At 40.4% G+C, this 21,613-nt stretch overlaps 1 protein-coding gene across 3 annotated transcripts in view; it reads left to right on the top strand.

The window, feature by feature from the left end:
- Positions 1-2,492: 2,492 nt before the first annotated feature.
- CACNA1D (calcium voltage-gated channel subunit alpha1 D) overlaps positions 2,493-21,613 on the top strand; it is a 198,457-nt gene continuing 179,336 nt past the window's right edge. For 2 of the 3 annotated variants that reach the window (XM_064453889.1, XM_064453888.1), the window contains exons 1-3: positions 2,494-2,902; positions 5,076-5,394; positions 7,877-7,982. In XM_064453889.1, the coding sequence (XP_064309959.1) occupies positions 2,863-2,902; positions 5,076-5,394; positions 7,877-7,982 (465 nt within the window). In that variant the 5' untranslated portion in view covers positions 2,494-2,862. Of the gene's footprint in view, positions 2,903-5,075; positions 5,395-7,876; positions 7,983-21,613 lie in introns of all 3 variants that reach the window. The other variant, XM_064453890.1, reaches the window with a different exon arrangement.

Genomic DNA, 21,613 nt, shown 5'->3' with positions numbered 1-21,613 from the left:
AAGCAACCTTAGTGAAATAATTAAACACAAGTTTCTAGAAGAAGGAAAAACAGCTGTTTAGAGAATTGATGGCTTTGGTAATTAGCACTTTCGTGAATAAACAGTATTAGTGTTTAATACTTTCTCTACAATTTCTAAAAGGACTTGCATTTCTTTTTTAACTAGAATTTTGATTTTGAAAATAAAGTAGATAATTTGATCTAGCAGTAAAGGGGCAGTTAGCACTTGAAATATGCAAAACTATATGCTTACAGGTTTGGACCATCTGTGAAAAAAATATTCTCTCTGTTTCATGGTTTTATTGCAAGGCTCACAAAGCTTGGTTTTGAGGAGTATTTGGTAGCTTCCAGTGCATCCTGCTATCATCCGCTATAAGGACTGAGGGTTAGAAAACAGGCATTGGCGAGGCCAGAATCCAGGAATTTCATGAAAACCTTTGCAAGGGAAGCAGCCCTTCTTGTATGGGATGCTTTTTGCTTATGTTAGATACAGGCCTTATTAGTTATGAATTTCTCAGTAGTGCCTCAGTGTGTAACTTTATAAGCTTCCTTTAAAAAAGTGATTTAGATACATGACTCTTGATTTGTAAAGGTAGGAAGTACCGAAACAGGTTAGGCACTAACTCCTGCTAAGCACACTAGGTGCCTACTTCCAGCACCTGTAGTGGTTGTTAGGCAACTAGTCTTGATTTAGATGCTTTTGAAAATGTACCAAGCATTTTTGACACCTAAATGTCTGACTGTCAAGAAAAGATCTAGTGACTTTCATGGACATTGAAGGCAAGTACCTAAGTATGTAGTAGACTGTTTTAATCGGGAAAAACACTCTGTAATGATTGAAACCTGTCAAGTGGGTGCGGTACCTTCCCTATTAAGCCAAACCAACAGATTGACTCATGACTGCAACAGCCGAATCCATCAGGTCAGAAGATTATAAAAGAAGGAAGAGTTGAAACCAAGGCCAAGAAGGGGCATTGGGATTTTCTTTCTTAAGGAAAAAAAACCAAACAAACCAAAAAACCCAACAAACCCTCTCTCTAAGTCAGCTTTGCTGTTCATGGCTGTTTTATCCTTTCACTTACAAAGGTAACACCAAAAGGAATAGGCTCCCCCTAACAGAGAGCTTCTTATAAAGCTGGAGGATGGGTATCCTTCACCAGATCCCAGGGGAATATCAACAGTATAAAGGTTTTATTGCTCTTCTTCTAATTACTGTCTGTAGTTATTATTCATTATTAACTAGATGGAGAGAGTTGTGTATGAAGGATGGCTGAAAGAGCAGATAGGGACACTAATAAGGAAGCGGTAAAGGAAAGGGATAGTAGAAGTAGTTTCATTGAAATGTTATCTTAACAAAATACCACCTTTGCCAAAGAGAAAGGTTCAAAACCATCAGGTTTGATCATGGCTTGTTCAAAAAGATATTCTGAAATACTCCTTTAAAAAATGAGAAAAATATTCATTGTGGAGAAAACTTTAACTCTGAAGAATAAATCCTGGCTTGAATTTGTATGTTTATAATCCTTACTTTATTTCATTAATCACTTCTTGTGATGATTGAAATACTGCCTTGCAGTAATTATAGGCAGCTGTCCCGAGTTTCTTCCTTTGCAGCACACCTCACGGCCTCTCCAGCCCCGGGTATCGGTATGCGGGACTTCTGTGGTAGTTTCAAGACCAATGAAATAAAACTTAAATGAAAGTTTTAGGGTTCTGCAGTGAAAGGGAAGGCTCAAAAGAATTTTTTGTTTTCTAAGCCAAATTTATTTGAAGAGTTTATTTGGATAAACTTCCAAAATCTCAGGGTTAGCTTGGAGTCAGAATGACGGCATTTCAACAGGTTCCTGAGGTAAGCACAGAGCTCGAGGTGGGAATAAGTTACTGGGTTTTCGTGGGGGGTGAAGGAGGAGGAGCGGAGCGGAGTCCCCGCGGGAAGAGGGCGATCGCGCTGTGGGAGGACGGTGCGGGCAGGGCCGGGCGGGGAAGGTCGTACCGTGCCGCTGAGCCTTCCGCTCTCAGCGGCGAGGGCCTCGGTCGCCGGGGCGCGTGGAGAGGGAGATGCTAAAGCCACTCGCGTCTCGGTGTGTTCCGGACGTTACACCGGTACCTGCCGTGTGGGGCGGTGCCGGTCGGGTGGGAAGGGAAAGGGCTGAGGGCGGGCGGCTTGCGCGGCCCCGGGTGGCCTGAGGGGACGCGGCCGCGGGACAGGACGGCGGGCGGGGTCGGGAAGCAGGTGGGGTGGCGTGTGGGGCGCGAGCCCGGCTGGCGGGGGCGGCCGCGCGGCGGCGAAGGGGTTACGGCGGCAGCGGCTCTATTTGCGGCTGCCGGAGCTCCGAGCGATTAGAGAGCGGCTCCGCGCCCCCGCCCGGCCCGGCCGCGGGAGCGCGGCAGCAGCAGGTGGCGGTGGCAGCAGCGAGGGAGTTAACCCTGTGGCGCCGGCAAGCTGCAGCGGGAGGAGGGGGATTGGGGAGCAGGCGGCGGCAGGAGGAGGGGGATTGAGGAGCAGGCGGCGGCAGCAGCAGCAGCAGCAGGAGAGGGATCGAGGAGCAGGCGGCTGCAGCAGGAGGGGGACTGAGAAGCAGGCGGCGGCAGCAGCCGGGTTGCTAGGGATGGAGAGATCCCGTGTCACCCGGATGTGAGTGTCATGTTGGCCCAAACTCTGAGGGATTTGGCAGCGGCGAAGCATCAGCAGGAGGAGGAGGAGGAGGAGCAGCCCCTCGCGCGTCGCTAGTCGCTACCATGGGGGTCGGGTAGCGGGGAGCGCAGGGGCAGCGCACACCTGGCTCGGGGTGGGGTGGGGGGCGACTCTGCTCTTTTTTGTTTTTTTTCATTTTCCTCTCACACACGGGAGAAAGTGAGAATAATGCACCACCACCAGCAGTCGCCGGAGCAGCTCCCAGAAGGTAAGAGCCGGAGCTGAGGGCAGGGAGGGGGGAGGATTTTTGAGGGATTTGGGAGTCGGGGAGTGGGGGGGATTAGGGAAGGGGGTGAGCATGGGGTAGGTTTGGGGTGGGGAAGGGATGAGCGGCTGGGTTCGAGGAGGGACGGGGAAGGGCAGGGAATGAGGTGAAGGCGAGATAAGGTGCTGTCCTCGGCGTGTGACTAATATCGGAGCGGGTTTATGCGTGCCTGGCTCTTGTCCTGAGGCCATTAATACCAGCTGGTTGCGCCGGGGGAGGACACGGCTTGCGCCTCGTTTCCCTCTATTTGTGTAATTGTGGATAAACCCGCCTGCGGACGCAGCTCCCCGGCGGCGGGGCGGGAGGGCAGCGAGGGGTCCGCGTAGGGCGGCGGGTGCGCCGTGCTGGGCCCCCCGCCCTGCCGGGGGCACCGGGGAAGGACGCGGGGCCCCTCGCCCTTAATCCCCTCTGCCGACCGGCTTCGGCGTTGCCACGTCCCCCACTGTTGTTTTTAAATGATCCCCCGTTCCTCAATTAGCAGTAAGTTTGTGATTTTGCTCTGGCCGGGGGCTCCGCCGGGGAACGCAGGCACCCGGGTTTTGTTTCCCTTTCAAGTATTGATCTAAAAAGACCATGGAGAGATGGGTGGGTGGGTGCTTTATTTGTGCCGAGCCACCTTTCATGGCATCCCAAAGGGCAGGCGGAAGGCGGGGGAGACGGCTGTGCCATTGCATTTTTTTTAATTAAATAAAAAAAGGCGGCGGGGTGGGGGAGCAGGGATGCTTTGGGAACACGTCGGAGACGAAATTCCCACCTTTGCCCCCGGTGTCAGCCCGCCCCCGAGGCGGCGCTGCCCGCCGGGTCACCCAGCTGTTGATAGGCCACCCGCTCGCCGCCGGCCAGCGCTCGCCCCGCCGCTGCCGGCTCCCCGCGGCTCGGCCGCGTCCGGGGGCGACGGGCGCGGGTCCCGGCGCGAACCCCCCCGCCGCCATCCCGGGGAGCCATCTTAGTGCTCCCGCCTCCCCTCGCCCCCGGCGCGCGCTGCCGCCCCGCACGCGGGGCTGTGGGAAGCGGCCGTTGAGGCCGGGCTCGCCCGTTTCCACGCGTGTTCGCGGCTCTCGCGTCTTTCTCGTTGTCCGTCGCCCCCCGTCTAGAAAAGGAGGGGGGTGCTTTCTGTGGCTCTGCTCTGCCTGGCGAGCGGCGATCGCTGGGGAGCTATTTTCCTTTCCTGCCTGGGTAGATCCGTTTCAGTCATCCCGCCTGCCAGCCCTAATTCCCAGCACGTATATTGTGCCGTTCCTCCATTTTTCTTTTCCCCACCCAGGCAGCTTCAAGTTTTGAATTTCACTTAGGAGTCTCCCGTTCCTACAGGTGCATGTAGGAGTAGACTCTGTTGCGCTAGTCAAAGAGCTCACGAGGAAGGATCCTTGTGAGGAGGTGGTGTTTTGCAGCCTTTGCTGTCATCGGGATAAATAGGACTTTAGTATTATTTGGAAGGTGCAGTTTATTTTGTAAATCCTTCTGAAAACAAAAACAACCCCCACCCCTCTACAGTGGTTTTACTGTCGTAATTTCTAGTGTGAAAGATACTGGTGCTTTATGAACATGCTTATCAGCAGACAGTATTGGATTTTTCACTTGTAGGAGGCATCCCTGTGTTTTTCTTTGACAGTGCAGAGTAGGGCGAGATTTAATTTGCTTACAGGACTTTGCCCACTTACCCCCCATAATGTTGGTTATTCTTAATTGAACAATGTGTAAGTATTTTAAAAAACTACTTTTTTTGACCAAAATGAAATGAGAAATAGTAAATGCTAAGGTACTAGAGCAAAGTTGATCTTAAGGAGTAGCTATGTTTTACTGGATAAACATGGTGACAGAAAAGCTGCCTTCCAGTTAGGAAAAAATGCAGTAAGTGGAAGAATCAAAACGTGGAGTGTTTGTGTAGCACTTGTCTTGACACTTGGACTAAAGCTGAAGTCATAATACTGATTCCTGAGCATTTTTTTGCTACCGTTCAATCACATATATACATCTGTACAGTTGTGCTCTGTAGCATGCGAAATGGGAGCATCACACTGCCCAGAGGTCTTAAAATAATCTTTTTCTCAGAAATACTGTGACATGTTTTAGCATAAAAAATTATAACCAAGTACTTTTTTCTTTTGTCCCACAGAGGCGAACTATGCAAGTAGCACCAGAATTCCTCTCCCTGGTGACGGACCAGCTAGTCAGTCAAACAGTTCAGCACCGTCCAAGCAAACTGTTTTATCTTGGCAAGCTGCAATTGATGCTGCTAGACAAGCAAAGGCTGCCCAAAATATGAGTACGACCACAGCCCAGCCTGTAGGATCTCTGTCCCAAAGAAAACGCCAGCAATATGCCAAGAGCAAAAAACAGGGTAATACATCTAATAGTCGGCCACCCCGTGCCCTTTTCTGTTTATCCCTCAACAACCCAATACGAAGAGCCTGCATTAGTCTAGTAGAATGGAAGTATCCTTTGATGCATTTTCATTTTTATAATCTGTTCCCTGCGTTTTCTGAATGTAGCAAGGGGATTGTTTTACAGCATCTTCTACAGCATCACAGCTAACGCATTAGTTCACTTGCACGTGTGGGTAACTGTCATTAATGTTGATGGTAGGTAGTTCTGCTGAAATTGATGTTAAAGGAGTCCTTTTAATTTTGTGTCCTAATGACATAAAATATCATTTTACTAGTGTAAGTTGTTAAAAGTCAGAGAAAAGCTCATAGGTGTTCCTTTTTCCTTGGAGGAGATGGGGGAACATTTTTAGAACTTTCTAAAGTTACAAGCTTACATTATATTCCAGCAAATCTCTGTGTTGCATTTGTTGCCCTTCCAAATAAGGCTGAATGGATGGGAGTGTTAATGGGGGGATGTCATAAGACATCAAACCTGTAACTTCCACATTGCAATTTGCTGTATTGCCATTAGGGCAAATGAGTCATATGGAAAAATAATATTTTTAAAAAGATTTCTACAAGTATTAAAAGAGGGAAGATTTTAAGTTAAGCCAAGGACTCTAAGCACATCAAGTGTCTGAAATATATTAACGTTCTGAGCTTTTACAACGTATGTCTATTACCAAGCATATTTGGGAGCATGTACACCTGTGGATAGATTGGATATACTGGTCTGTATTCATGACAACTTGTATGCTGGGAAGGATTGCTTTATCTTTAGTTCTGTGGTTGTGATGTGGAAGTCTGTGGATTTCTTTGGCAGAACTGATGGCATGTTGATTTGGGATGTTATCTAATTCTCAAGAAAAGGTTTGAAATAGCAAGTAGTTATGTTGAGGTACGAGGAGAAAAATGTTTGCCTATTAGCCGTGGCAATATCCCTATAATGGGAAACAGCTCTTGAAGAGTAGATTACTGAAGTAAAACTCATTTTGTTACTTTAAACAGAAGAGCCAACCTGGCAATAGGAACCATTACTCATTTATAGGGCTTGTTTTTTTCAAGTCTTTGAACATAATTCAATTGCAAATTAAAGATTCTGCTTTTATTTAAACTGGTAGAAGTCCAACTAATTTCAGTAAATTGGCCTCTCCTTGGCTAAGGTCAGTTAAATGAAATCACTATGGATCTAGAATGGAATAACTCAGGGCAGAATTTGTCCCAGTAGCACTGTATCAGGAAACAAGGTTTTCAGTCTTTTGCTGGTATCACTTGTTCATTTTGCTTTGGAGAATGCTGCATGTTAAGATGTGTGTTGTAACTTTATTTTGTATACAACATAGCAGCTGCTGATGTTGATAGGCTTTGTGAACATCAACTCAGCCCTTGAGGTGACAAACTTTTTTGTAGGCCAACAAAAAAAATTAAACCCATCTGAAGGAGCACATGGGCTTTTTAGGAGGTTGCGGTTTTTTTTCAGGAAAAATATCTTAAACTGACAAAAATCTGCTTTTGAGTATATTCAGTACTCTTGAGTATATTCAGTATTCTTCCCTCAATGTTTTGTGTGACTCTACAGGACATGTATCAGGAAGTTATGCATTGAATTGAGGAAAGGATGTCAAAGATCATAGCTGAAGGCCAAAATACTTCCTTTCCAAACTTCCATGAATAGGTTCATCTGGGTACCTCTGTGTTTGTATTTACAAGAAAGTAATTAAATACTCTGGGGGAAAGGCAGATTAGTGAGAAACTGGAGGTTGAACTTCATGAGCATGAATGTTAAGAAATATATTTCTTTCTGGAAGACAGACGGTATCTCCAGGTTTTAACTGCTGTCATCCAGATATGATATAAAACATGCAGCTGCTATTCGTGCTATTGTCAGTGTGAAAGCCTGTAGCCTTTCAGTATGCATGGCTGCCAAGCCAGTAATGATATTCTATTCCTCATTCTACTCACCTAAACTTTCATCCATCCTGGCCAAAGCAAAATTGTTCAGGAGTCCAGCTGTCAGAGACATGACGAGGGGCTGAGAATTTTCCTATGTCCATTGCGCAGATTTCCAGCTGTCATACAGGAGAACAGTTGTGATTTGCTGGGAATCTTTTTCATATCCTACTCCAAACTAGATCCCAGATGACTTCCCTCCTTTGGGCAAACACATTTCTGTTAACATTAACGAGTCTTACATGAGCATATGAGGACAGAGGAGCTCATTGAGTATTCCTTGCCCATCATGATGACCCACATATTCATTTAAGAATGTATAATTATATTAATCTCTGGAATTTAATATAAACTGCTCTGTGGCAGCAAGAGTAATAGTTTTCTTTTTTCAAAAAGAGGGTGATGTTGAAAGATCATTGTGATGGAAAATAATATGCTACAGTGATATAACTGAAGGTGATGAAGTGTTTGTCACATTTACCAGTCAAAAGATTGCCTTAAAAGTAAGACTTGTTTTACAGGTGTTGATGCTGAAAGGAGAACTAGACTTAAAAGTTTGTAGGTACTCATAATTCATGAATTCCTTAACAAGATTTTCCAGACCATTTGACATATTTATACTACTGTCTATTTTTGCCAATTGTGTGGCCTTAGCTGTTTACATCCCATTCCCAGAAGATGATTCTAATTCAACTAATCATAATTTGGTAAGTATTCCTGAGTTTTTATTTCATATTCGTTTGCTATATTTTTAAGCCAATGGCCATTATTACCTGCTAGTATTTGAGACTGTATTAAGTATAGATAATTTTAGTGAAAAAAAAAATCCAAATTGTTATATAGTGATACTTTAAAATAAAATGTATATGGAATTGCTTTGGGGCTTTTGTTAGTTTTAATATGTGCCCCCTTATGTCATGTGTTTAAAATAAGATTTTTCAGCAAGAATTTTTTTTGGAGGAGAACGTACATTAATATTATGCTGCATGTATGTGTATATTTGTGTGGTATAAAAACTTCTATTTGAATTTCTATTGCTTATGTTGATTAACTATGTTTACTAGCTGTTACTGTGTTTCTGACACTTGTTTCAGTTCTGAAGTTTTACTGCCTTTCCTAGTATACTTGTCTAGTCTGTTCTCCATTTCTAGTGGTGCTATTTAGCTGTATGTTTTACTAGATAATTTGGTTTTTAATGATAGGATGGTGGGAAATTTTACATTAATACATTTTAAAGGGTTAGGAACTTCAATGTGAATTTTAAAAGCAGTCACCTCTGGTAGAAATTATATTTCAAAAAGGGATGGCATTGCAGTAAGTAGTAGGGACGTATTTCTTCAATTCAAAATAGCATACTAATGTTGTGCTTGAAAATATATAATGAAAACTAATTTTGTTTTAATTTTCTAATTAAAACTTACAAAGGCTATCGTACTCAAGGGTAGTATTGACTTACATTGCAATAATTGCATTGTTTTACTCAACACCATCCTGAAATAGTGGGGTCCTGTGCACTCAATCTGCATGTGAGGTCTTTTTGGGCGGGAGGGGAGGTTTGATCACGAGATAAAGAATTGGATACCAGTAAGCAGGCAATTTTAGATTATTTTATATGGAAGATTTAGGCCGATACGAGGTCTTATGTTCATGAATATGTGTGTGTAATTTGTGGTGTGTAAGCTGGTTTATTTCCCTAAAAGTAATTATTCTGTGCATATGACCCATTTTATGTATTTTTTTCTGTGTATCAAGATTAAGCAAATATGGACAATAAAAAATGCTGGCGAAAGGCAGAATAATTCAGGCCAATGTAAAGAATGATTTATGCAGCTGTGTATCTAGCCAACCAACAGCCTTTATCTCTTCTTTCTTTTTTTCTCCTGAGAAATTCAGGGCACAAATCTCCATAGTTGTCAATTGACCAGGAGATCCACTAATAATTAATTTCATAAAGCATTATGTGAAAAGGGTAAAGCAGTTACTCATGTCAGAGACTAACAATTTTGAAATAAATGTTTTTAGCATTAGTTTAGTTAGGCTAACATCTGGTATTTCTGACCTAGTTCTACAATGTGCTACTATGTAGAAAGAAATGAACATTTTCACCCTGATGTTTTTTCTTTTTTACCTGATGTAGTGAGGTTAGTCTGAGCAGAAATAAATTATATCTTTTTAGTAAGAGATCCTTATCCGTTTAAAGTAGAAAGGGTATTGAACACCCCCAATTATATGTATACAAAGTTTACTTGGCCATTTAAACTATTCCAAATTCCCATCTAAATTTGCATCTTGTTTATGCTGATGTTGAGTAATTCCCCTAAGTTTGCTCAAAGAACAGAATTTATCCTGACAACGTACTCTTAGGTGCTGTGACAGATTTAAGCTTGATAAGGGAACACACAGGCACATCCTGTGTACCTGAGCTAATAAAATAAATAGTTCTGGAATGAGCAGCATTGGCTTTTCTACAACTAAGGTTCTACATAATGAAATATACTAACCAGTGATGTGAGTTCACGTACCTTCCTCTGGTAGTTCACTGACATTTTTCCTAGCGTAGAGACACATTGTTGACCTCTTAGTGTGGATTCAAGTGTACTGTGAGGGAATATCATAGAAGAGCTGAGTTAGAAATCTTAAGGCTTGCTTGGGAACCTGCTTGAGCATGCATTTCCTGATGCTTGAGGTGTATATATAGATACATATTTGAGAGAGAGAGGGCTGTAAGTTGTCTTATCTCTTGAACAGAGATTATTCTGTTGAATAATGTTCAGATCTTTTGTGAGCTGACCTGGTCTAAAAAAACAGACCAAATCTTAAGAATCAGTATTAAATCTTATGAATAGGCTTGGTAGGATTTTAGCCCCTGCATGTAGACAGGTTTGTCTTCTGTGAGCCTTACACTGCCACTTTGATCTTGCTAGGAGGCTGTACTCCACTCTGGATTGAATTCAGATTCAAAAGTTGAGGAGGTTTAGTCCTGTCAACTCCACAGACTCTTCTCCCTGCTTTCCGCTCTCTGGACACAGGCATCCATTGACACTGTACAGATTGCAGCAGTTGTTATCATTTAGTGCCCTGGGCGGGTGGAGAGAGACCAGAGTGAGGAACAGGAACGTGGTCTGTTTGCAGTGCCTTCCCTTCCTTGTTATGTAAACCCCAAAAGTTCAGCTTTATAAATTTTAGTTTGTGTATGGATGTTAAATCTAGGGCTTGGTTCTTAAGGAGTAAATCGGTGTTGCTTCATTGAGTTGAGTAGATTAATTTGCTTTCCATCAGGTAGCTGAACTGGCTCTTTTTTTTTAATTTTTAGGCAGAAAAATATTTATGCATGTGGATTTTTTTAAATACAAAATATACATAATTTGTAGTCAGCCATGGAAATAGGAAGCAATGGTACAAGAGGGCAAAAACCAGTGGATACTGGTAAGTGGGAACTGGAAATGGAAACTCAGTTTTGCTTGGGCTAGGGAGAAGACTTTGCATATGAGAAGTTGAGCGGTTGAAGTCTTCATTCTTTGACTTCAGGAAGTCTGCAGTGGCAACCTCAATCCAAGGGTGTACGTGCAGAATAGGTATTCATTCCCCTTTGTGAAGAGATGTTAGAAGACAGCTGCTTATATGGTGGAATTTCCAAGACTTGTAAGAGAAACCTGAGTTACAGTTTCTATCTTCACCTGTGACTGAGCCAGTGAAACACTGACAATATGGCAACTGCCTAACCACTGGTTGGGCTGTGAGTCAGCCCTGTTCTTACTTTCTCATGAATGTTTCAACATTTGGAGTCTAATCAGAGTCAGTTACATGTTGCAGTAGTAATGGCAAAAGAAATTTTAGCACAAATTAACCAAAAATATAACAAACATTTTAAGAAGCAGGTAGATGTATCTTAAGAGAAATAGTAAATCAAATGTATGCGTATTTATGTATTTTTTTTAAAATAGGATGTATCTTGTATAACTGTTATTCTTGAATCTGAGTAAATTTTTAATCTTAAATATGTTGAGATGTTTGTGAGAAGGTTCCACACCCTTGTTTTTGGAACAGTAGACTGTTATAGAAAATCGACAGTACAAGCTAAGCATAAGGATGGGATGCTTGTGTGTTTCTGTGCTGCTCACTCGTCTTTGCTGAGATGCAAGTTGTAATTATTGAAGTTTTTGTGATACAGCTGGCAGCATGCTATGAGATATGGGATACTTTTGATAACTTAAGGAAACAAAAAAGGGTTTCTTAATGATATCAGTGACTAAATTAAGCAGGTGGTAATCACTGATGTTTAGGATAGGAGTCTCTTTCATTATTAGTTTTTTTGGTCTGTCTTTTCATCTTCTGCATAGACAAGCTTAGATTTCTGTTTTGCCTCTTCCCCATTCTCTGAGAGTAGAGGGTGCACTACAGCGATCTTCTTGCACGGTGGATTCCTGGCCATACTTATTCTCTCTCAAGAATGATGTGTTAGTACTAGGTGATACAAAACAATGCATTTCAAACAAAGCAGAAGTGCAGAGTTGAATTCAGACTGGGCTGTGCTTGACCACTTGCCAGTGTTACAGTCCTGTGTTCTGTAGCAAAGTTTATTTAATCCTGTGTCTAAAAACACTTTGATGTGTGTCTTTGTGTTCCTGGAGTGGCAGAGGAAAGGATCTTCTATACTTTGAATGCAGCAGTTCTCTGTGTATTTCTGTACTGTATAGAGTACGTTACAGACGAATGAACTTTAGAAACAGTTATTGAACATGATCCTGAATTCTACTTAATAATTACTCCCTAATCAGTTCACATTCTTTCACAAGTGGGCCCAGTTCTTCTGCAAGTAGATGGGTGAAACTACTATTGAACTGAAGAATTTTTATTTTCTCTTACAGCGGGACAGGGCCAGCGTACTCTGGGATGAAATCCTCATAAGCTCGCTACTTCATTCATATTTTAATGTAGTTTCTTTCATCTGCCTTCAGAAATTTCAGGTGATCTGAACTTTCTATGCTTGATTCAGCTCTTCTTTTGGGAGTGTTTCTTGACTGAGCTTGATAAGAAGCAGTTTCTGGCAGGATGGGTTTCCTGTACATATCTATCTTCTGTTTCTGTCTTTTCCATTTCCCCCCACCTGTGTTATTTCCCATAATTTCTTTTGTCTTTGTTAACTTCCCAGTCATTTCTTTTTCTTGTTATCTTTTGCCTCTTCCCTCTGGCTTTCTTCTGTGTTTACTCTTCTGTTCTTCCTCTTCTGCAGCATCCTTTGCTCTATCTCACTCTCCCACCTCAAATTTTTCTTTCTTGTATCATCCTGCTGTACCATGTTCTGTTCTCCTGTGCTTTGCCTCCTGCTTTCCCATTGGTCTGACTAGCACTGGGCTTCTTTACAACATGAAGGCAGACTGGCACAATACGAGTCTGAATTTTGGCTGCAATTAAGACATTTTTGGGTGTTCTTTTTCATTCCTTTTTTTAAAAAAAGTAAATGTGAACAAAAAGAAGGCATCCATACTGAGTCTATGAAAACTAGACCCCTGAAGTTTGAGTTGAGTCTGCTTTGGGTGCACTGCATCTCTTGTGAGTAGACCCTGAAGGTTTTCACTGGCGATACTGTTCTACTTGAGAAGAGGTTGACAGGCTGTGCATTTTGGGAGACTTATGGGCATAAATTACAGCAGATTGGCAAGTGCAAAGTCAAGTGGGTAAAGGGCTTGACCCTAATGATAATTACAGACTCTATGCCCCTGATAGCAAGATTCTTCAGCCTTATTTCTGACTACTGTTGTCTGTGGGGAACACTCTTTGAGTGAGGTTCTGCATTAAAGTCTTTCCTGCTGGTGCTTACAGAGCAGGTGAGGTGATGGTCTTGGTCAGACCTTCTTTCTCCCAGGCAGTTGGGACTGGGAGAGCCATAGTGGGCAGACACAGCTGCAGAAAAGGTAGCTGTTTGTGTCCTGTCTTTCAGGCAAAGATTTCCTCTGTAAGCAGATTTAGGTGGATCTTTCAGTGCCTCCAGCAATAGCAAAGCCAGTGTTGTCCCTGAACTGTTAGTTGTGCCTTCAATCTAGGGCACAGCAGGAGAGTACTCTGAGAAGAACTGGTTGAACTCTTGACTTGGAGGTGTCAGGCTTCCTATCCTTATCTCATTAGCAACCCCATGACTCTTTCATCTTTTGGGCCACATGACTAATTAATCCATCCATTGAAAAGGTTTTTGGGTTTTACTTTGCACCCATTATCCTCTATACGTAGCTTATCTGAGGATATTATTGTAGAACGTTATTAATTTTAACTGCTTTTAGAATTATTTATTAAAGAGTTTTGTTTAATTAGTAAATGACCTATGATGTATTTTAGAAAGACTTCAACATGTATCTACTGACTGCTATGTTTACTTTTTCAGTTCAGGAGTCCTTGAGGTCTGGGTATGTCTCTCCTCACTTAGAACATCTTCCAATCTAAGTAATTTTTTGTCACTATGATTCTGATCTTTTTCTGCTTTTGGCTAATACTCTCTCCTAATGTCTCTGCTAGCTGGTATAAAAGTCACCCAAGTAAACTTTTCAGGCAAGATGCAAGATAATTTGGACTCTTCATTTTGCATATGGGAAAACATGACAGAGATGTTAAAATGTTTTGTGTCTATTTAGTCAAGTACCTAACCACTGGTACCAAAGGCACTAGATTAATTCTTTGTAAGGGAAAATGTAATTAAGTTTAATTTGAAAAAAGATTAAAAAATATTGGATCTAATGGTAAATTATATACCACAGGAACTTTATGTTGCTTATTGATTCAAGCCAGTGAAATGTATTTATAGCACTGCGTATGAGTAGTCAGGAGGGCCTGAGAGAAGGCTAGTAGCTTAATTTTGAAAAAACCCAACTGTTAGGAGCTGTCCTTTTTCTTTTCACACAGGCTTAAAAATGAAGAGGCTTGAATTCCCTCCTCATCAGTTTTTGTGTCTATATGCATATGTAAATGCTCTGAGGGATAGTTTTGATTTTTTTTTTCCTGCTGTTTTTAATATGCACCAATTACCCTGGCATCTATTTTCTCATTTAAACAAACATGAAGTAACTATTTAACTACTGGAGCAGCCTGGCTTTCTTTCTGAAAATTAATAGTGAAGCTGCTGGTTGGTTACTGGGTAGGTATGCATCAGTAAGTAACCTCTGCACAACTGCAAGAATTCCTTAATAGATGACATTTCTGCATGGGAGTTATTAAAAAATGTTACAATGCTGTACTCAGCCCTATCTTCATATTTACATTTTTTTAATATTACTGGCAGCCCAAAAATTCCACTGGTATGCATTACCTAATTATTATGTATTGCTTTGACTTTTATCAGTGCAGATCATGTATTTAGAAAGCTTTTTTCCTTTGTGCTGTAATGCACACCTCTGCAAAACAGATGAAAATTCTCAGTCGGTACTGTTTTATACCCACTTTGTCCTGCAGCCAGTTTCTAGGCCTATTCTGTCTGCTCTGCACTATACCAGTAGCATGAAATAGCTCTTGAATTTTTTTGTGAACATAATTGCATGTGTCAAGTCCAGTTCTAGTGGTGAATGAAACAGAAATTTTATTTCACAGTCTGGCTCAGGAAAAGGGACATTCCTGAAGGAAAGATATGACCAGGATGACTGGCAATTTCCAAATGGTAGAAGGGTCACTTGGGTTTGTAGAGGTTTGGGAATAACATCGACTAGTCCCTGTTCTTCTTTATTTTATTTTGTATGCCCCAGTAAAAATTAGGATCTAGCTACTTCAGTGGGGATTAAATGGCTCTTCAGAGTGCAAGAGTGTGAGAAGGTGTGCAGCTAACTTAGTTTTACAGGTTTCAGTTAATGACACTGCAAAAATAATTCCACACTCCGTTCCCCCCCTCTTTTTTTTTTTTTTTTTTTAATGCAGGAGTTAGCTTCTTGGTATCCAAACCAGAAGGCCTTACAAAAAGATGTACTTAATCATTCCCATTTGAAAGGAAATGTTTTTCCCTTTTTCAAAGTTGCAAGCTTGTTGCTGTGGGGAATTCCTACTAAGGGCTTGTCTCCTTAAAAAGATTTGCTGGTAGTGCTTCACTGGCAAACTGCCTAGGGAGATACAGCATACACCAGAAAGAGTTCTTTCTATTATAGACTAAAGTCAGTCTCCCAAACAGAATAGTGCTTCACTGGTAGAAGGCTTTTTTCCCTGGTTTAACTGTGCTGTGAAGAGCAGTGATTTCTTCTCCCCTACCCCCTGCCCTTGTTTTCCTTTATGCCCTGCTTGATAAAGGTATGCCTGCAAAACTTTATAGACTGGTCACAATAAATCTGTGTACTTCCAGATATACAGAATAATCTTATTAGTTACTATATCAGTTGAAAAGTTGGTGGGAAAGTAGTTAGATTTGGCTTTAAAATTGTTGTAATTCAAATCTGAAGTGAGGATTTAAGATGAATGGGAGGAGTTTGTACTTTTCATACAAACTATTGGAATAGAGTAAAATTTGATTTTTAGATGCTCTGAAACAAACACGAACAAACCCAGGTTATAAAACTAGTTTACTGATGTAAACCACGTGAATTAATAATTTCCTCCAATATTAAGTATGTAAATTTAACAAAATACTAATGTACAGTTTTCTTCCTTGACACTAGGTGGTATGCTAAAGGAAAACCTGAAAGTTGTTTCTGAAGTTTTTACTGAAAAAATGAACACACAAAAATATTACTTGGATTTGCTTCATAAAACCTGTCTTAAAACTCTAGGTTATGCATAAGGAATGCTTACTTTCTTTTAAAACCATGTTTCATATAAGATGCGCATTGTCCATTGAGAACTGTTTGTTGTGAGGTTGTTTTTTTTTTTTTTTTTTAATATGGTCTGTGTATGTGTGTGAGTGCTGTGTCTTGAAATACCAGAGTTGGGATTCATGGCTTTTGAAAGTGCTGGTCAAGGCTTGCTTGCTTAATTTGAGCAGAAATGGAAAAGTTGTGGATGCTTTTGAAAAGCTAGTTCCTGGGTACTTCAGAAGACTCACGTAGCTTTTAAAATCAAGCAAAATGTGTTTTCGAATCTGCTCAGCTTTAATGTTGTTTCACCAACAACACCTATCAAATCAATTGTTCAAGAATTGTTAATTATCAAATTAACAGTCACCGACTGATTTTGGTGATGGTGAATTGAATGTGTGATTTATTTAACATTAATTTTGCAAGAATTCAAATTTGGTTATCCTGCTGTCATGCACCAAGCCCTTTCTTTTGCTGGGCCATCTGGAAGGGCAGGGCCATGAAGAAAGGTTAAATGAATATATAGTGATAGTGGGAGAATGTTAATTAGGATGGATTTGCTTTTCAGTGTTAGGCTTTTTTGGTTATTGTGTAATCCTCTGCAATAAAATTTTCATTTAATGAATTGCAAATACATCATCCCCCCACCTTCAGAGGAGATAGAGAGCATACCCTTAGTACCTTAGCTTGTCTAAAATTCACCTGATAGCACTGATTAGCAGCCTACTGTTGTTCATGTTTTTTCATAGATTTTTTAATGAAGAAAAGTGCTTTTAGAGTTCCATTCTTGAAGAATGCCTTGGTTAAACAGAGTGTGATTCTTCTCAGAAACCTAGGTGCTTGACTTCAGTATTGGAAACCAAACTTTAAATCAAGATTTAAGAATTATGCTCAAAATTTAACTATGAAAAAACCATTTTCAATGAAATCAACACAGCTGACCAGGATACATCATTTGCCTGTCCAATGTTAGTAGGGAGTATTATTCTAGAATAATACTATAGTGATTGGTAGTAATATAAAACCTTGAAATGATGAGTAGATTGATTTGCATGGATTTATTTTTGTAGTTATGAACCACGATTTTTTTGCTCGTAATATGAAAAGGTATTATGCAAGTCCATTTTCAGTTTTGTTACATAGCTAAAAGTTTGGGCAGCGTCGAACTCCTCTGTTGCCATTACATGATGGTTTTCACAGTGGTCGCTATTCGTGTGGGTTGCTGTTTACAAGTTTGAAAGCTTGTAGAATTATACCTTTTTATAATGTCATTATTAAGGATCTGAATCTTGGTCTTTATTACTGTGGTAAATGACATAATACGAGCTGTGGTCAGTGTTGGTCAGTATAGCAGAAGGGATGATGCTAGACAAAGAACTTGCAGAAGATCAGAATTTGATCTTCAGACTTATTTTTATTGCATATTTTCTAAGAAACTAATATTTGATGTATCTTAATTGAGGAAAGTAGTTTAGCCCAAAGATTCATTTAGCCAATTGTTTTAGTTATCCTCTTCTCATATGATACAAAACAGGTGATACGTTGGATTTTATCACACTTGACAACTTAAATACGTCATACTGAACTATCAGGTTGTATTTCAGTAAAATTTTGTGGAAGAACCAGTGGCACAAAGAGGCATGCAGAGCCAGTTACATTTGTATGGCGTAACGGCTGGAAAGCTCTTTGCAATGTAAGAACATAAGAAATGTTTGTTAATAAGGTTCAGTAGTTTAATAATTATACTTTTCTGGGTTGGATGACGGTGGCTGCAGCAGTGCAGCAGCCTCCAGCAAGATAGTGTCTTACGCCACTCAGCTAATCACAAAAATGCAGTCCTTCCAAGGTACTGAGTAGCAAATACCCCAAAGCTGTATTATGTTTATCAGACATTTTGTTAGTGCAGTTTTCACTCTGATGGATTTATTATGATGCCATTACTTATTTTTTTCAAATACTTGCCCAGAATCCTTTAAAACACATACCAGTGATGTGAGGAATAAGTCAGTTATTCATTGTGAAACAATATTTAATTATATGCTTATCCTTATCCCAAGAAGACTTACTAGTTCCAAGTTCAGGTAGCTTTTATTGTTCAATAATTTATTTCTTGCTATAGCAAAGGAAAAAGCAGAAAGAAAACAACCTACCAAATCATATAGCTCTTGTACATTTATTAAAATAAGATCTCAAAATCTCTCGACACCACAGACTTCTGAATCTAATTCAATTTTTCTGTAAGAAAAAGGAACAATATTTAACCCAACTGTACCTAAAAGTCTCATGATATTCAATGATGCTTACTACAGTTTGTGCTCTGATTGATTGCTAGAGCAAAGACGAGTACTTCCAGGTACAAAGTCTCTGTGACTGGCCTGCATTAGCAGTGCGAAGCAGCTAGATCTGTCTCTTGAAGTCCTCAGCTGCCATAATTCTTGAGGCATAGGATAGAACAAAGTTTTTCTACGTTATAGTACAAAATTGAATGGTACTTAAAATTGTTTACATTTTTTCTTAAATATAATGAAACTATCATGTTTAATTGAAATTCCCGAAAACATGGTTTCGACAGAGGCCGTGTTATTTTGCTGGCTAATGGTTCAGTTTTATGTTTGCATTGTCATGGGTGTGTTGGTGTAAGCCCATCTGAACACCAGACATGCCTGTCATCTGTATTCTTAATACAATAAGATGACCTTACCCCTGAACTAGGCTTTAAGCTTAACACCCATAGTTAATGCATATTGAGCATAGGTAGACTGAGCATGCACAGACCTACCCTGTCAGTGTAGGTTAGATTTGTGACTTTTTTTAAAGGACTTTGTGTCTTGAGTAAAAGACTCTCAGCTGCTTGTCACATCTATGTTTCCCCTAAGCTGTTCAGGGCTGAAAGCATTTATCAATGTACATGAAAAATACATGGGCCACAAGTTGTGATGTAGCTGAGGTGGTTCTTCCAGGAGCTTCCTATTAAAACGGAGGGGTGGGGGTGGGAATTAAAAAAAAGGAGGCTTTTGCAGTCCCATGCGATACATGTATCTCTTTGAGCTCTGTAACTTCTGGGGGCATCTGATTTCAACCAAATACAGCAGAGACAAAGATTTCAAAGTTATTTTTACATGTTTTTTTTTTGAGAACATGAAGAGGGAAAATTTGTGTTGCCTCTTTTTCCCCAAGGCAGGCTGCAGCAGGAGCCCACATGTCCTACTAAAACTCATTAACCAAGTCCAGGCTGTAGGAATGAGGCTTTATTAATTTTCATGCTTACAGAACTGCTTGTTTCCTCTAAGATGAATACTGAATTATGTGGGTTAAGGAGATAAAATGGTTTGTTGCCATAGTGGAACGGGTGAGAGAAGGTAGGTAAGATGCTAGCCAAGAACTTAAGAAATGAGCACTGAATTTTTTAGTTTGCCCCTAGCTTTTTGTGTGTTCTTGGACGGGCTATTTATCTTTTTATTATTTTAGTTTCCCACCTATAAAATAGTTTTCTTCTCTAAAAGGATATCAAATGGAAAAGTAAGTTTGAGGCTGTGAAATATTCAGACATGGTGATAGGTTTCATATGAATAGTAGAATAAGACTGAGGGAGGTCCCTTAAAACAGTGTCTTATTTTGTCTTTATTTGGAAATGGTTTGGCTGTTTGCTGGTGAACACTTTTTGGTTAATTTTGTTGTCAGAAGCTATATTTTAAGTTTGAGAACGTAGAATGTTTTGGCAGAAAATTTTGGCGAAGAAAAAGTGATTGGTAGTGGCAATATAGAACAGAAGGAACGGCCACTGTTCCCATAGTGATACAGCACAAGCTGTTTATCTAAATGTCACTGCAGTAGGAAAGGAAATTCGGGGGAGTTAATGTTAGATGTCTCAGAAGATACAGTAAGCTTCCATGTGGTGTTTCATGTGTATCTGAATATGCAAATGTTAAGCTTCTATTTGTTATATTAGTAGCACAAGCACCCCTCAATGTTTGTTTTGTGTGGTGTTTTTTTTTTTTTGTGGGAAGTTCAGTGACTTCCTTGAGCAGGTGATCTGTGAATGAAACCAAGGCAGGCAACATCTCATTCAGCAGAAACTGGACATAGCAAAAAAAGCATGATATTTTGAGTGTTCACAAGTATGCTTGTGTGAACTGTCCGGCTGGTAGGAATGATACCACTGAAGGTGGTTTTTAGTGTGACTGTGTGATACATGGACGACAAGGGTATTTTTAGAAACCTTGCAGCAATGTTACTATTGATCCAAATAATTATTTTAAATATATATATGAAGGCTCAAATACTGGACCTTAGTACTCGTTTTACTCAATGAGTGCTAGAGCTGATGCCTTGTATGATGTTGTGTGTACGTCTCTTGTTATGTACTGCTCAGTGCAAATTCTGGATTCACGTAAGGACTTTAGCTTGCAGACTAAGCAAAGAAGTAGGTAGATAAAAGTTTTGTTTTTGTACTAGTAATTGTTTAAAATAAAGAAATATGAAGCAGGAAGAATGGGGCATTAAATGCAGGGTAGGAAATGAATTTCAGACAGAAGTTGTGGGAGAAATAGAATTCTGGAGACTTTTTTACATTTAAACTTTCCTAAAAGTTACCTGATTGGTTAAAGCATAGGTTAGATAAACTGTCTTCTGAAGTGTTGCGCAGTAAGGGAGGTGTGGGGGTGGAGAGCACTGATTATTGGAAATAGAGTCCACACAAGCACTCTGTGCAGGGGTTTATCTAGTCTCCTTTGTCCATGTTTGTGAATGACACTGCTTCAGAAAGTATCAGAAGAAAAGCAACAACTAGAAAAGCTAGTAGAAAGGAAGCAAACTTAAGAGCAGTACACAAAGATGGAATATCTTAATGTGTTTGTGTGGTATGACATAGCATGTTTTAATAAAGAATCTAATGGATCAAGTGATCCATTCTTTGAACAAAGATAAAGCTATGCTAGATTGTCTTGCATGTGCTTTCTTCTGTTCCAGCAAAAATAAGGTTAAGATCTAAAGATGATTTTGAGGCCTTGACATGAGTGGGTGCTCAGTGAATCGAGAGTTTCCAGTGAAGGGTTAAGTAACATGGATTGTAAGCACAGTAGAATTGGCTTTTTCTTGCCTTTAAACAAGTGTACAAGTAACCAAAATACAAACGTGTTAGCAGGTAATGTTCAGGTGAATTGATCATGACGGCTGAGTTAAGAAATCTCTAGATTTCTGGGCTGAAGATACTAGAAGTATTTGAAGAGGTGGATTAAAGCTCTGTGCTTAAGGGCCTTTGTACAATAGCCGTTTTCTAATGGTTAGGGAAGTGATAAATTGTCAAGGATGCATCAATATCCTTCATACGCTTATCTTGATAAATGTTGTATTTCTAAAGAATATGGTTATGTATATAAGAAAAGTAGATGTGTTATTTTGTAGCTAGATTACTTCATAAAAGTGTACTTTGAAAATGCCTATTTTGACTATGAAGAGGGTATTTTTAGGTTGAGGTGATGCTGAAAAAGGCTTGATTGGCCCATGTGTCAGCCTCAAGTTGCAAGACCAATGCAGTCTTTTTGGGTAGCAAGATTCTGTGTTCAGAAATGTTAGTTTAA

This window comes from Phalacrocorax carbo, chromosome 6 (genome assembly GCF_963921805.1).
Source record: "Phalacrocorax carbo chromosome 6, bPhaCar2.1, whole genome shotgun sequence".
NCBI classification, from domain to species: domain Eukaryota; kingdom Metazoa; phylum Chordata; class Aves; order Suliformes; family Phalacrocoracidae; genus Phalacrocorax; species Phalacrocorax carbo.
The sequence above is the reverse complement of the archived record's forward strand: the minus strand, read 5'-3'. Positions and strand labels throughout refer to the sequence as shown.